Raw genomic sequence first — 17,760 nt, forward strand, 5'->3', positions numbered from 1 at the left:
GAGATTTTCTTATGTCAACTCTGAGAAAGTCAGTTGAAATAATGTTTGGTCCCTTTTGAAAATGTTTAGCTCTTCTGGTCATCTGACCCATGTATTTGGGTTTCAAAGTTTCTGCACTGGTGTTAGACCGCTCTGGTGGCCTACTGGTTAGAGTGTCTGCCTTGGAAGGTCACAGGTTTGAATCCCAGCCGAGTTATACCAGAGACTTATAAAATGGTACCAACAACTGCCTCGCTAGGCGCTCAACATTAAGAGGTTAGTGTTATGACTGGTCAGCCTGATGTCAGGATAATGTGACTGCTATGTCTGCAGCATGATGCCCTGGTGCTAGACTTCACTATAAACTGCCACACTGCAGACATCATAGCAATATGATTAAAAAATTGGTAAAGCTACATTAATAATCCAAATCACACACACTGAAAAGTTTATGCAAATGACTCCTGATATGTTCACTGTGGCTGATATGAAAACTAAGAAATTCTTTTATAAATTTTTATCTCCAAAATTGCTGATACCATTTGGCCAAACTTAGCACAAGCATCCTGACATGCAGACGTTTGGGAAGAATCTTCCTTCCTTTCAACAACCCAGAAATGTTCCTATGGACAATGTGTTGATTCAGTGTGTATCTTAGAAGTCCATGGGATACTCATGCCACTTCTCTTTGCTTGGAAGTCATGAACCTCTTCCACTGGATAGTCTGGAGATGAGTATACCACATTCCAGGAAAGAGGAATATCCCGGCAGACAATCTGTCCAGACAGAATCAGGGTGGGCCTCACAGAATGGTGTTGGGATGGGGTGGGGGTTATTTATAGACTTTTTTGCTATGAGGCTGAATAGAAAGCTCTGTTTTTAAGTTGCACAGTTCAAGACCAGAGGATATGGGCAGTATATGCCTTGAGTCTGTAGTGGGACTGTCTGTTCGCTTACACCTTTACAACTTTTCAGAATGATCCTCCTAGGACTTCGACGTCATGGTTCATACTGGTATTTCCCCTGTGGCCCAGAATTCATGATTCAGCATCCTTCTTAGCCTGTTGGTAGATGGTCGCAGGGTATTTTCAAATAAGGAAGGGTCTGCTGTGTCAGTGAAAAGGGTCCCTCCAATTCTTAAATCTCCACCTTCATGCAGTGTTCTTCAATCATACCTATGCTGGAGATGATCAAGATATACTCCTTTGCCTGGTTAAAGCTTCTTATTTCTGTTTGGCCAGATCAAAAGGGAAAATAAACAGTGAAAAAGTGCATTTTCTTCATCACTGCTGATGATATGGTAACCACCATTTTGTGGTTGATTGTTTCTTTCAGAAGAGATTAAAAATCATTCACTCAGAGAGATCTTTCAGAGAATCAAAGTCCATGAGGTTGAGGCTATTAGTGCATTTTGGGCCTTTTTTTAATCCTTCTTCTCTGGTTACTGTAATGAAAGCCACCTTCTGGTGGTCTCATTACACTTTCTATTGATTCCACCTTTGTTCAGTGTCACACCAGAGTTGAGGCATTTACCAGTTAGGGTCAGTTGTGTCAGCACAACAAGTTGTCAAGATGTCCTCCAGTTTGCAGATGTGTCAACCCAACATGTTGTCAATATATCCTCTAGTTTGCAGTCATGTCAACCCAACAAGTTGTCAGGATAATCTCCATTTTGCAGTTGTGCACTCTATTGACAATAAATTGTAAGATCACTAAACAGCTTTAGTCTGTCAGCCAGTGTCTTCATAGACTGGAAAATTCAGTAATGCATTAATGCAAAAGATCTGGTCAAGCTAATTTGAATTATGTTATGTTTAAACAGCCATGTTGCCAAATCCCTCCTCCCTCCCACCACTGTGCCATTTCAGTCTTAGCTCAAGTCCAAAAATTGCAATATTGTGAAAGAGTGAAGTTGACAGAGATATCTAACTGGGATCATTTTTTTTGTGTATTAGACCTATAATTAACTTTGGCAGAGTGAATATTCAGCTTGGACTGTGGACTAGCACCTAGAAAAGAGATAAGAATACAATATTAACTTATCACATATGTGGTTATATATGAATAATTTATATTAAATTAAGTGGTATATGTTGTATTTTATACATTTGCTATTTCATTAAAGCACACTTTTAACAAGGTGAGATATAAAAACTATAGTTCTCTCAAAAAAGCTATAAATCTGACTTTAGTAAATGAATTTCTGTTTTATTTCGAATGAGCAAAATTGAGAATAGGTGACGAAGGTAGTGAGGAATTCAAGCTCAACATGAATTTATGAAATCATAAACAAAAATAAGATGATGATTGAAATATAAGCATGAATGGAATGCAAACAAAATGAAGATTTGGTCAAATGAACTGTTTCATTGTTTGTACTCCAACTCCTGTATTACTATGTAAACTCTTTCTTTCAGACCTGGTGGGATTCCTTGTAAGAATGGAAAAGGAGAAAGACTGATGATATATCTCGGTATCATTGATATATTGCAGTGTTACAGGCTGAGAAAGAAGATGGAACATGGCCTAAAATCTATTGTTATTGATGCAGTAAGTTATTGTCTACACTGTCTAGGTCTTACCATGTGACTACCTAACTTCTGTAATGTCAGGATAACATTGTTGTGTTGGCAACTGTAACCCTATTCTTACATATATGCAAGAGTAGGTGACAGACTTATACTTGATGCTGTACATAATTTTGTCACCTAATATGCCCTTGCAGAAGGGTCATCTTGGGCATGTGACTTCATGATATCCATCCATCCCAAGAAGCTTTTAAAGCCAGATTGTGAAGAAAAACGTCGCCCAATGTAGACAAATAAATTTTCTTCAGCATATTTGTATTCAAATGTCAATAACCTGAATAGATTTTCTTGCCATTATAGCTATGTTTCAAATTTTTGTACATTGTTGAACTTTTTGGACTAAGATTTTTTAATTTTGAAGTGAACGCACCTGTGTTGTACAAAAAAAGGAAGCCTATTTGTTTTTAGAACATACTAAAGACATAAATATGGTACTAGCAGCTGCCTCTCTTGGCACTCAGCATTAAGAGGTTAGTGCTAGGACTGGTCGGCCTGGTGTCAGGATAATGTGACTGCATGGGACATAATGCTACATATCTGCGACATGATGCCCATGTGCTAAACATCACTATAAACTGTCACACCAGACATTGTAGCGATATGATTGAAAAATTGTTAAAGCTACATTAAAAATCCTATTCAGACACACTCTAAAGGAATATGGCCTATAACATATATTTCATGGCTTCACAGACTTTGGTGGTTAATATTTGCATTGTACTCCATTTCTCATACACTAGTCTTCATAGAGTTATGAAATTTTTAAATGAATACATCTTTGTAAGTTCTCCACCATATAAACAAAACAATCTTCACTATGACCATGGCGTGGGTTTGGCTGTTTTCAATGTATTACACAAATAACACAGTGCTAGAATGATGTATTTACATGAAATAAGGATGTACAGGCTGTTTTCAATGTATTACACAAGTAACATGGTGCTAGAATGATGTATTTATATTAAATAAGGGTGTACAGGCTGTTTTCAATGTATTACACCAGTAACACGGTGCTAAAATGATGTATTTACATGAAATAAGGGTATACAGGCTGTTTTCAATGTATTACACCAGTAACACGGTGCTAAAATGATGTATTTACATGAAATAAGGATGTACAGGCTGTTTTCAATGTATTACACCAGTAACATGGTGCTAAAATGATGTATTTACATGAAATAAGGGTGTACAGGCTGTTTTCAATGTATTACACCAGTAACATGGTGCTAAAAGGATGTATTTACATGAAATAAGGGTGTACAGGCTGTTTTCAATGTATTACACCAGTAACATGGTGCTAAAAGGATGTATTTACATGAAATAAGGATGTACAGGCTGTTTTCAATGTATTACACCAGTAACATGGTGCTAAAAGGATGTATTTACATGAAATAAGGGTGTACAGGCTGTTTTCAATGTATTACACCAGTAACATGGTGCTAAAAGGATGTATTTACATGAAATAAGGGTGTACAGGCTGTTTTCAATGTATTACACCAGTAACACGGTGCTAAAATGATGTCTTTGTATTAAATAAGGGTGTACAGGCAGTTTTCAATGTATTACACCAGTAACATGGTGCTAAAATGATGTATTTACATGAAATAAGGGTGTACAGGCTGTTTTCAATGTATTACACCAGTAACATGGTGCTAAAAGGATGTATTTACATGAAATAAGGGTGTACAGGCTGTTTTCAATGTATTACACCAGTAACACGGTGCTAAAATGATGTCTTTATATTAAATAAGGGTGTACAGGCAGTTTTCAATGTATTACACCAGTAACATGGTGCTAAAAGGATGTATTTACATGAAATAAGGATGTACAGGCTGTTTTCAATGTATTACACCAGTAACACAGTGCTAAAAGGATGTATTTACATGAAATAAGGGTGTACAGGCAGTTTTCAATGTATTACACCAGTAACACGGTGCTAAAATGATGTATTTACATGAAATAAGGATGTACAGGCTGTTTTCAATGTATTACACCAGTAACACGGTGCTAAAATGATGTATTTACATGAAATAAGGATGTACAGGCTGTTTTCAATGTATTACACCAGTAACACAGTGCTAAAAGGATGTATTTACATGAAATAAGGGTATACAGGCTGTTTTCAATGTATTACACCAGTAACACGGTGCTAAAATGATGTATTTACATGAAATAAGGATGTACAGGCTGTTTTCAATGTATTACACCAGTAACACAGTGCTAAAAGGATGTATTTACATGAAATAAGGGTGTACAGGCTGTTTTCAATGTATTACACCAGTAACACAGTGCTAAAAGGATGTATTTACATGAAATAAGGATGTACAGGCTGTTTTCAATGTATTACACCAGTAACACAGTGCTAAAAGGATGTATTTACATGAAATAAGGGTATACAGGCTGTTTTCAATGTATTACACAAGTAACATGGTGCTAAAATGATGTCTTTATATTAAATAAGGGTGTACAGGCAGTTTTCAATGTATTACACCAGTAACACGGTGCTAAAATGATGTCTTTATATTAAATAAGGGTGTACAGGCAGTTTTCAATGTATTACACCAGTAACACAGTGCTAAAATGATGTATTTACATGAAATAAGGGTGTACAGGCAGTTTTCAATGTATTACACCAGTAACACGGTGCTAAAAAGATGTATTTACATGAAATAAGGGTGTACAGGCAGTTTTCAATGTATTACACCAGTAACACGGTGCTAAAATGATGTATTTACATGAAATAAGGGTATACAGGCTGTTTTCAATGTATTACACAAGTAACATGGTGCTAAAATGATGTCTTTATATTAAATAAGGGTGTACAGGCAGTTTTCAATGTATTACACCAGTAACACGGTGCTAAAATGATGTATTTACATTAAAGTAGGATATATGTGAATGTCTTGTATATGATTTTCACCAGCTTTCTGAAGTCAAAAACCAGGTGTATCCATACTAAGTACAAAGGCTGGTTTGGCCTTTTCTCATAGGCGGCCACTTTAGGCATGTTTGACTGTAATAAATTGATGAATAGAAATTTCAATGATTGGGTGCTTTTTTCTGGCCTTGTTATTGGTCCTTGCTCAGTCATCTTGGGGCCATACTGGTTGTGTAGGTTGTTACCAAGGGCAAATACACCCAGACTGGCCAACACAATTGACCGTAAAACTACAACAAGGCCAACAGGGAAGCACACATTTAATAACAATATTAAAATATTAGGGTAAGACATTGTTTCATAGAGTTTCCTATTCTCATCTTTCAGAACACTATTTCTGTAACCCGACCAAGCTATTATGCTGAACGATTTCAAAAATTCTTTGCCAACACGGTGTTTAAAAAAGCTCCATCACGTAAGTATGTCACTAAGTGTAGAATTTATTTTTGTGTGTGTCAGATAGTTTTCTTTGAACACATGGTCTCAGTAGTTCGCTTATTTATGAAAGATGTATGGCACCTATGTATATTATTATTATTTATTCTTTTTCTTCTTTTTATTATTATTATTATTATTATGTCCTCCTTCTGTTTACATGGTTGTCTGATCTTTATTACTTATTGTTATTAAAATCGGACAATCATGTAGAGAAATAACTTGACAACTGTTTGTTTTTATGAAACTGCATCCATCCTATAGTGGTAATATTATCAGTTTTGTATGACAAGTGAGCAAGAGCCATTAATAGCTGTTACATTGTCCACCCATTTGTCTTTATGTTAGTAGATATCGTCTCTTTAGTGGACTATTAAATTGGATAAAGAAATGAACAATAGACACATTTGATAGTCCCCCTTTTTGTGCTACAGAAATATGGTCATTGAAATACACTGCCGTTTTATGTAGTTATACTTAGATGTGTAGAAGTCCAATGTAGATCATCTTGGAATAATCATGGCAGAAGATTGAAATTTCATTATGAGGTCTGGGTCCATATTGACAGCAATATTTCTGTGAATATTATTCTGTTACATTTGTGTGTCGGTCTTGTTGAAAATAGGGTCCATAGGGGACCTTGAAAACACCTTGAAAATTCAAAATGTTGTCTGGGTACTTTGAAAAGCCTTGTATTTCTTGAAACCGAAAGGAATTATTAAATTGTTGTAATTTTACAGATTTAAATAAGGAAAAGACAGAAGAAAAACAAAGTCACTAAGTTTGTGCTGCAAGGTAAATTTCCGCAACTGGCCACTGCGCAGTCGAAATGGCTGGCTGCCGATTCTAACTTTGTTGGCTAGACAAAAAAAATGTAAAGTTTTGATTATGAGATCTTTCTCAGAGAGCATTGCGAAAAGTCAATTAAGCCAGAAAGATATTGATTTGCATGCAATGGGAGAGAGTGCTCTATGGTCACACGCAGCTGGCAAAAAAAACACCAGGCTTTCATAATTGCAGCTAATAAGGCAAAACAAGAAGACTTCAACATGAAATCATTTTTGATGAAAGAATAATGTGAGCACAGAGATTCAAGTTTTAAAATAGTAACTGTATATAGTCTTAATTATGAAATTAGTTCAGTCCAATTCTGTATTTCAGTTGAGTGGAAAAAGGACAGACGATAAGTGCAATGATCACTATGAATCTAAAAATATAGACTACAGCTAAGCTGAGAGAAATAAAAATATATTTAATATGAAATTGTTTAAAATATCCATACGCTGTTTTTAAATAAGTGATAATATAAAAAAAACAAATATCATGGTTACTTTTTTGTGTGTTATGGGGGTGGGTGAAGAAGAAAGGCAGGTACTGAAAAGGCATTTAGAAAATGACAGCTGCTGCTGATGACTATGCACTGAAAGCAGAGATGCATAGAAACATTTTCTTTTATCATCACATCAGAGAGTTTCAGGAAAAGTGTTAAGGACAAAATCACTGAACTTAAAGCTCTTGAAAAACAGCTTGATGACAAGCTACAAGAACTGAAAAATTCATTCTAAAATATTTTGAACTTTGTAAATAGTGTAGTGTAGACAGAGTAAAATGAACATCGTTCAGTGACAGTACATTATTCTAATGCTTAGATGTAGGATGTTTAGTGTTAATGGGAATTATAACAATGATCATACTCTTTACTTCATGTTTTTGTAAATAAATTTGCAAGGAATGTTCCTCGTATGGAGTAAAAGTAAGTATCAACTTGTGTTTACATAGTTTCATTTATGTATCCTTTAAAATTAATGTAATAATACCCCTTGAAAAACATGATTTTGATCCGTGCAAAAACCTTGAAAGTTTTTAAAGAAATATGCTACTAATCCTGTGAAAATGATGTCAGTTTGAACTATGTTTGTATGACTTATAAACAGCATTGCTAAAAATGAAAATTAAGGTAGAATACTATTTGTGTGATTTACATCCAAAAAAATGTCCTTTATTTGGAGGTATTCACTAATGCAGGCTATATGGAGGTATTCACTAATGCAGGCTTCTCATGTATCCCCATCCCTCAAGGTAGCAGGTATTATATTTATATATGTCAGTTAACAATTTGTTGTGTTAACAGTTTGGTTTATATGCTAACTTAAGTGTTCCTTCACATATGATTACAATATTTTGCTGGTCGTATGGCATATAAGATAAAAAGCCTCTCAATTTAAAGATCCATGGTCAATGGTCAATGTCACAGTGTCAACCAAACCAAAATGTTTTCTGTTTGATAACTTCTACTTAACATGCTTTCACCGCACTTGTGAGTTGCTCATTGGAATACAAATAGGTCTTTTGATTAGGTCAAATATCAAGGTCACTGCTACCCTGGAAAGTAATTTCTTTTTGCAGTAACTTGAGCTGTACTGCATATACTTTCTACAAACCTTGGAGATATGCTGCACTTGACGACACAAATGAGTTTGTATTTGTTTTGTTGTGTTTGTTTTGGTTAGTAGAGGTCAGATGTCAAGTTCATTACAATTCATGGGCAGTTAGTTTTGCAGAGTATTTTGTGTTGTATCAAGCCAGCCTTCATCAAATTCATGTTGGCTGCTTGTTTATGACTTTTGGACAATTAGGTAAAGGTCTCTGTTACCCAAAAGATGCTTGACAGGCATTTTTTGCACAACTTTTTATTATTTTTGTTGTTATAGGGTTTAGCGCCGTTTTTCAGCACAAGATAGGCCATACATGGTGGCCAATATTAATAGTGGAGGAAGAACCCGGGAAAACCACGGAAAGAACCACCAACCCATGAGAAGCTACCAGCAAGCTTTCTCACATATCCACATTTACCGAGCCCGAGACTTGAACCCACGCAGACAGAGGTGAGATGGCAGTGATCCGTGACAGTGCTTTAGACCACTCGGGGTCCCCATTTTTGTTGTTATTTTGGCAGTTAAATGTGACTGGTTTATTTTATTAGCACAACTGGTCACATGGTCAAGCAAGCTGGTGGTATGGCCAAGCATCCAAAGTGCATCATGTGTTTCATGCATCAGGATCTTGATGATTTAAACTGCTGATATAAAGCCACTGACCAATTATCTGTCAAATAGCATCATTTTGCCAAGAAGAGTGTTAAAATATATGAAAATGAAGCAGTCACCATCAAATGTGGCTGGTGTTATTACAGATCCTGAAATAGGTTATTTTGTAAAATATCAATTCTATTTGCATTCCATTTTTTTATTGGTAATATTGTTACAGAATATTAAAAAAAGAGAAAAAACTTGAATTTTCCCCTCCCCATCTTATTTATATGTGAAGGGATATTAATGTTACTCACGACACAGCAAAGCATGTGGCATTACAGAAAAGGAGAAAGATTATTTCAACCCAGGTATTTGTGATTGAAGACTTATGCAGTTGTGAAACATAGGGCAAGTTGGGGATTTGGATTAAAAAGGGATCAGGCCGTGATAATCATGGGTCCAATAAGGAAAAACCAAAAGTCAAATTTTTCCAATTTTTTTCACATTTTTCACCCTTCGATACATGCATATTCAAAATAGCCAATCAAAAATATCTAGTCTTTCAGAAACAAATGGGTTTAGATAAGAAACAAATGGGTTTAGATAACAATCAAAAGTAACCATAAAAACATGTTTACTACCCCTATTTCAGATGAAGAGAGTCTCATCAGGATAAAATGAGGTAAATGACTTTTTGTAAAAAAAACTGGAACAGAATTTGACAAATGTTAAGGGGGAAAAAAAGCATCAGGAATGATAGGCTTTCAGTCTGATGCATTATAATAATTTTTACCAGAATTTGACAAGATTTGACAAAAGCGTTCTTCAGTAAAGGATTTTCATAGTTTATATAAATAATGCCTTAATTTCAGCAAATATATCCAACATTACAAGTAGCATGAAAATCTTTGAATTATTTCTCAAAAACTATCAGATTTGTTGTCTTTGCTCCATCAAAGTACGGGACATAGTTCAAAGTTGCTGCACATATAAGCGGAGGAAGAAAGACCCTTCGTCAACTGCATCTTCACTGGAGGATCCTTTCTGTTCCAAGAAAGGATCTGGATCTTTTCCTGTTTCTTGGGAAGAAAAATACCATTGTGGAACAAAAATATTTGGCAGCCTCCTTGGTTAGGAGGTCACCTAAGGTAAAATAATTGCTGTTGTTCACTACCATGTTATCATTGGTGAGGAGGGATTGATTCTTAGTCTCTACCCCAGTGAGTGAGTCATACCTCTTGGTTAGGGATGAGCAGCAGCATGTCAGTGGTAGTATCCCCATGAAGGTGATTAGTAAATTGCACCTTTTTGAGAAGGAAGAGCAGTGATTTTACTCTTGCTCTTCCATCAGCTCTTCATCACCTGACTGGACACTGCTCATCCACCTCTTACTGGGCTTCGAGCATTTCTTATGGGTCAGTGTCTGCTCCACAACAGCTCACAGATTTTCCACCCTTATGCTTGGCTCATCTCAAGCAATTTATCTGCCAGCATTAGTTTTTTGAGCAAGTGCATCATCCAGTCAAGGAGACAATCCACTTCCAAGGTCAGTGATGCAAAGTAAAGAAGTCTCTGTAACTGGTGCAGTAGGAAATGCATTGATCTGCATGTTCCACTTTGAGTGCAGTTACAGATTTCCCTGTCTTTCTTTTCATGGAGAGGGAATGTTTGGTGTTGGTATTAAGGGCTTTAAGGCAGTCTCTTTCTAATGCTTTTGAATTTTGTAGGGGTCACTCATTTGGGTAAGAACTCCATTCTTTTGATCTCTTCAGATACGTTGAGCCTCAGAGACATGTATCTCGCTTACCAATATCTCATTGTCAGAACTTATGTATGAACTATCAAGTGACCTTTATCTTAAGACACTTTTGCTGTTTGCCCTAGCCTCATCAAATAGAAGGAGCAAGTTTCATGCCTTTTCAGTGGAAAAGGTTGTTTAAGATTTAACAATTATGATTCTGGTTTCTTTATGAATCTAATTTTCTTTCTTCGAATTGGCGGCTTTCAGTAGCTCTGTTCTTTTGAGATCCTCAAATCTCATTCATTATCTGTGCTGGAGATAAAGATTGGTTCCTTTGCCCAGTTAGGACTTAATGGTTATGTTTGGCTTCTTCTGAAGGGAGAAGGAACGGTCAGAAATAACTCTTCCTACCTGTTAAGGTATTATATGATATTTTGGCATCGACATGTGTAGCGTCTGCCCAATTTTTTCTTAAAATCACACTGCAGAGAACTCTTGTGCCATATCTTTGGATTGATTCTCAAAATTTGCAGTGATGCATTTCAAAATAAGCTTGCAGATTCAAAAAAAACCCTCACAAATTGTCTTTTCTCTTTGTTTTTGAATGCATTGTGCCATCTTTGTTATAAGTATGCATAATATAGTGTTGTGCACAATTTTGTTGGTGTTTGCTTGCAATGGATTCACATGTTGTGACCTTAAAAGGGAAGCAACTCCAACTGTACTGATATACAAATTATTGAGTATTGCATGTCAGCTTCATCAGTATTAAGCATATAATTCACTTACTGACTACAGTCATCTTATTCAGATATTCATGAGTACGAAAGTTCATGAGATGACTATTTGTGTTGGACAATGGAAATTATAATTCTCATGTATAAACAGAAGTTTCAGGCAGCCCACCCATCCCTCTCCCCAGTAACTGCTAACCAGAATTTTGAATCTCCCTTGCTATCTTGCACACATGCAGTCTTACCTATGCAAGTGAGGTTGATGTTTATGGACCTTGGAGCTTGCATGTTATTGAGGGAGATGTCTTCTTTGGAACCTCATAGAATGTCTAAAGCAAAACCATTCATTTTACTTGATACGATGAGATGATACAGTGATGAAACTCTTTTTGCTTCATATAATAATTAAATAAATTTCTACGAAAGAAACTATAATCATTCATTATTGATCATGTTTCATGATATAAAGGCAGTAGTGTTGCCACAATAATAAGGAAAGTCATCAGACCAGTGGCTTTTATCTCTTAATGTTTTTTTTTCTTCTATTTGCTTTCTTTACCATGAAGTGGAACAACCCACTTTCAAAGCTTCTCAGCGGTTTCGTAAACTGGTCGGACTAGGTAAATATGACTTCATTTTTCAAAGCAGAGCAGTAGGAATTCCTCTAATCGATGTACACTTGTATCTCTTGTGCCTTGCGTTACATTTTGTATTGTGCCAATTAGCTAATAAGTCTTGATTCCAAGCATATGCTAATAAATAAACTAGCAGATTATATGGATTAGGTGCTTCTTCATTAGCCTGTTGAATAGCACTTAACACAAATATTTAAATTTTATTTAATAAATACTGTAAAGCAGGTTAGTTTAGCAGTTTTCCTGAAATTAATTGGATATGTATTGCAAAGATATAGCCATAATGTTTTGCATATTGTGTAAATTGAGTTTATAATTTTAGCAGCTTGAACATGTACTGGTTGTTTTCTCCATTTAACAAGATTAATCAATAACATAGAAATTATTTTGTTGACAAAAATATATACTTTCCATGCATGCGATCTACAGCACTCGATGACATTTCAGTATAAAAATAAGTACCTCACAAAGGTAGTGTATATAAATTTTCAGGTAGTATATTTTGTACTTTAATATTAAAATTAAACCTTTAAAAAAGAAACTTAAGAATATTGTCAGTTAAATAGTCTGTATGGTGGAATGTTCATTTGAAAGAGTTAAAATGGTTTGTATTTCCGTTTGAGCTAGAAGTTTATTTCAGATTACTTTTTCATTTCAAGAGTTAAAGGCATTGTACTTCAAATGATAAATCCATTTCAAGAGGTAAATGAGTGTTATTTCAAATTACATGTCCATTTCAAGCTTTTAAAGAGTCTTATTTCAAATTACATGTCCATTTCAAGAGGTAAATGAGTGTTATTTCAAATTACATGTCCATTTCAAGAGGTAAATGAGTGTTATTTCAAATTACATGTCCATTTCAAGAGGTAAAGGAGTGTAATTTCAAATTACATGTCCATTTCAAGCGTTAAAGGAGTCTTATTTCAAATTACTTGTTCATATAATGATTTAAGATGGGTTTTATTTCAAACATTTGCAATGAAAGTATAATAGTATTGGGAGTATTTTTTAAGGGCACATTTTAGGAAGTAAATTTTGTGATAAAATACCGTTAAAATTATGTTAATAAACACACCGATTGCTTATTTAGTTTTATGAAAAATAAAATAGTAGTTAAATTAGTTTTTAAAAATGACTGCCTACTGTACAAGGAAAAGGCAGCTGAGTTTTAGTAAATACTAATAAGTTAACAGTCATGGTGTGATCTCTCTGGTGCCATTTGAAGTGTAGTTAATACTAGTTAACATGGTGTGATGTCCTTGGTGCCACTGGAAGAGTGTTTATAACTGCTTATCTCAGCCAGTAAAAATAATGCCTCACTGTTGACCATCGGGACACAAGTTGTAAAAAGAACACTACAATTTTATGTATTTAAAAAAATTAGCACTCATTTCAACATAAATGCCATTATGTACCATTGCTTTTGTTCTTTGACAAAATTATTGGAAATATACTAACAAAACTCGTTACTAACTCATTATCCCCTGGTGCCACGTTTACATGTCAGAAGGTAGTAGCCTGCTGCCAAGCTCTGTAGCATCAAGGTCATGTATGATATAATAAAGTGGGTGGTATAATAGAAAGGTAGGCAGATGTAGCTCTACAATGATACCAAATAAGTTTTTGGACCCGATGTTTTTTTTTTTCACCCAAAATTTGTCCATGGTCAGAATCTGATTTTGTGTCTGGATTTTAGACTTTTTTCCCTCAGATCTAAGGCTGACCGGTCTGAACTGCACACAGACAAGGGAACTGTTACAAAAAGTAGGATAAGGTGGGCAATTGGAATAAAGAGTGGTCTTGATACGAAAATGATGGGTCAGTAAAGCACAAAGAAAAGAACTCCAACTTTTACCCTTCTGCTCATGCACGAGTGAAATAGCCAATGAAAAATGGTGTTTCTAACACAACTAGGCATTAGGTTAACAGGAAATCTCTTGGATGTGGATGCATTAGGATGTATTCAGAAATAGCTCCCAAAATGTATTTCCTTCTCACATTGTCAGGTGAAAACGACAAAAACCTCCAGTGGTTAATGAGTTAATGGTTGCATTTTGAGGATGTTACCAAATTTGAATATTCTTTGCATATTTAATCAAATTTGCATCAATATTGCACATAAATTATAAATTTAGATATTTGTTGACAATTTGTAAATAATTTCCAAAATCCTTGTTAACTCATTAACCCCTGACACTGCATTTACGCATCAGGAGATAGTAGCGTACTGCTGAACTCTGTAGAGTCAAGGTCATGTATAATACACTAAAGTGGATGGTATTATAGAAAGGTAGACAGATGTAGCTCTACAGTGATACCAAATAATCTGGATGATTAGTTGCATACAAAGTACATAGAGATAAACCTCATTTTTTGGACCAGATTTTTTTTTCCACCCAAAATTCTCCTGTGGTTGTAAATAATTTCCAAAATCCTTGTTAACTCGTTAACCCCTGACACCGCATTTACGCATCAGGAGATAGTAGCCTACTGCCGAACTCTGTAGAGTCAAGGTCACGTATAATACACTTAAGTGGATGGTATTATAGAAAGGTAGACAGATGTAGCTCTACAGTGATACCAAATAATCTGGACGATTAGTTGCACTACAAAGTACATAGAGAAAAACCTCATTTTTTGGACCCAATTTTTTTTCCACCCAAAATTCTCTCGTGGTTGTAATCCGATTTTGTGTCAGTATTTTAGACATTTTGGCCTCAGATCTAAGACAGTCCAGTCTGAACTGCACACAGACAGGCAAACTTTTGCAAAGGTAGGAAAAGATGGGCATTTGGAATAAAGAGTGATTTTGATACAAAAATGATGGGTCAGTTAAGCCAGAAAAACCCTTCTGCTCATATGAGCATGGGGAAATAGCCAATGAAAACCATGTTTCTAACACAACTAGGCATTAGGTTAACAGGAAATCTCTTGGAAGTCGATGTATTAGGATGTATTCAGAAATAGAACCCAAAATGTTTCCTACTCACATTTCAGACAAAAACAACAAAAACCTCCAGAGGTTAATGAGTTAAGGAAGCACATTCAAGTACAAAGCCAGTGGTTGTTTTTAAGTGATTTTCTTATATATAGATTATATAAGACAGTGGGTTATTTGTCCCAGTATCAGACCTGCCAACCCTTACAATTTGACTTGTTTGCTGAAATGACCATTGTATTAATTACTTTTGATATGATAGAAAAAATTGTTTGTGGTCAAATATTGATATATTGATATTGATTTGCCATGTTTGATCCAGATATGGATTTCATATTTTGGATTTAGTGGATTTGGTCAGGGAACCAGTTTAACTTTACAGAAGTACCTGATATGCTTAAACTGCCTGTATTTTTTGTGCAAAACACTTGCATAATCAAGCTTTTGCTTATTACAATTTTTTTTAGAAAAGGCGACTAACAAGGAAAAATAATTTAGTGAGCAATGGGATGCTTAAAAGGTTTTAATCAACATAGAATCATAAAAAGAAAAATTCGTATTCTTAGGAGAAAGCTGGAAGGGCAGCAGTTGTGTTAATTGGACAGCTTGTCGTGCTGATTTGAGTATGTCGTGTGGCAGGAAAGATGAGATATATTATCACTTCAAAGATTACATCAGGTTGAAAGATCTAGCAAGAAACCTTTGTGCTCCATGTGATTTGGAACTCCAGTTTCTGAAGCTATACTGGAGGTAATTAAGGTCTAAGTGTCCTTAACAAACAATTTAATTGAATACGTTTGCCTTTGTTGCATCGCACTTCTGAACTTTATAAGTGCATCTTTCCAAGTTGACATTAGGAATATATAATAGATTTTGTTACGTTGTACTGAAAATAGGTATACTTTATAAAAAAATTGGACTGCCTGAAATGAGAAGTCTTGTTTGGTTTGGATGGTGCGCAGTTTATTATCAGTAAATTAATCATATTTAGATCATACCTGCATATTAAATCTTTTCACTGCCATAAATTGCAGTGTGTACAAGAAAGAAGGATAAAATAAACAACCAGGTATGGGAGATTAAATGAAACACCAGGTACTTCAGATTAAATAAAATGAAGGCTTGCTTTATTTTCTCCAGTCCTGTAATTAAGGGAGATACGTGGCTTGTTTGCAATGTTAACAGTTTATTGTGTATACTTGAGGGTGGCATGCTTAGGGCTGTGCCATTTAAATAATCATTTTACCACTGCCAGGGTACTTTGATCTCACCGAGGTTATATCAAAATGATAAGAAATTTCTAAATTACATCTATGAGTACCCCACTTTGAAAATCTTCCATGGGTACATGGTATGTTTTAATGGAACATCCCTAAGAACATAATTGCTGTATTGTTCCATTTAATAAAAACACTTAATACTTATTCATAATTAAGGTTCACTACTTTTGAAATTTATACTGAACTGTTTAATTTCCTGTAGTTAAAGTGAACACATGCAAAATGACGTGTCACTTTCTACTTTGTGAATGAAAATGAACAAGTGGTATATTTGATCTTGTAACCATAAAGTTCATATATCATGGTTGACTCTTTTCTTGTACATTCATTTATTTCTTCTTGTTCTTCCATGCTCACTTTGCTCAGTCAGTTAACCAACCCACCATAAACATGGTCACATTTTAGACTGGATTCTTCATAGACCTGATGATAACATTTTTCGGTCCTCCCTGGTATCCCATGACCTTGCATCAGATTACCTCTGCATTATATGCCATTTTGACGTATCAGTCCCTAACCCTCAACCTTTATCTGCTACTAAGAGAAACCTCCGTATAATAAATAGAACAAAACTAATGCACGACATCCAAGCTAACGTAACAACTTGCTTACCTCCTACCGCAGAACAACTGAATAGCTGCCTGCGTTCATTGCTTGACAAACATGCCCAGCTACCAAGTGCAGAGTATAAATTCAAAAGTGTTCTCCATGGTATAGCAGTGTTAGGGACCAGCTTCGCACTGCTAAAAGAGACTACCATAAAGCTGAGAGGCTCGGGCTTTCCACCAGACTCACTATTCATAAGCAAATCTATGAAGCCACTAAGAAGAATGTCACAAATATAGTCCATGCAGTGAAATCAGCCCACTACACTACTAAGATCATGGAAAGTTCCAGCTGCAAAGAGCTCCTCGAGATTACTAACAAGCTAATGTCAAGGAACAAATCAACACCACTTCCAACTACCTTCTCTCCAGTCAACCTTCCAGACATGTTTGCAAATTTCTTCCATGACAAAGTACAAACCATTAGAGATAAGCTTGACACCACAATTTCAATTGACTCGTCATCACCATACAGTTGGGATACAGAATTTGAGCAGCAACCATTAGCAGCATTTGAACCTGTCTCCATGGATTTCATACGTACAGTCGTGATGAAGAGTGCACCAAAGTCATGTGAACTTGATCCAATTCCAACGTCGCTGCTGCTTGAGTGCTTAGATCCAGTATTGCCTTCACTAACTGATGTTATTAATACTTCTCTCTCATCTGGGGAATTCCCATCATTTTTCAAAACTGCCAATGTAAAGCCTTTGCTGAAGAAACTAACAGTAGACCATAACGATTTAAAGAACTACTGCCCAGTTTCTAATCTCCTATTCATATAAAAAATCTTAGATAAGGTTGTTCTCTTCCAGCTTGTATCTCATCTAAATTCAAACAGTCTTTTTAGCAATG

General features: G+C 35.4%; 1 protein-coding gene across 7 annotated transcripts in view; it reads left to right on the top strand.

The window, feature by feature from the left end:
• LOC149794094 (phosphatidylinositol 4-phosphate 5-kinase type-1 alpha-like) overlaps positions 1-17,760 on the top strand; it is a 153,930-nt gene that overhangs the window by 37,308 nt on the left and 98,862 nt on the right. For 5 of the 7 annotated variants that reach the window (XM_089968053.1, XM_089968052.1, XM_089968057.1 and 2 more), the window contains exons 12-14: positions 2,397-2,529; positions 5,833-5,920; positions 12,014-12,067. In XM_089968053.1, the coding sequence (XP_089824179.1) occupies positions 2,397-2,529; positions 5,833-5,920; positions 12,014-12,067 (275 nt within the window). The remainder of the gene's footprint in view (positions 1-2,396; positions 2,530-5,832; positions 5,921-12,013; positions 12,068-17,760) is intronic. The other 2 variants (XM_089968056.1, XM_089968058.1) reach the window with 1 other exon arrangement.

This window comes from Sinohyriopsis cumingii, chromosome 8 (assembly GCF_028554795.1).
Source record: "Sinohyriopsis cumingii isolate HCF-2022 chromosome 8, ASM2855479v2, whole genome shotgun sequence".
NCBI classification, from domain to species: domain Eukaryota; kingdom Metazoa; phylum Mollusca; class Bivalvia; order Unionida; family Unionidae; genus Sinohyriopsis; species Sinohyriopsis cumingii.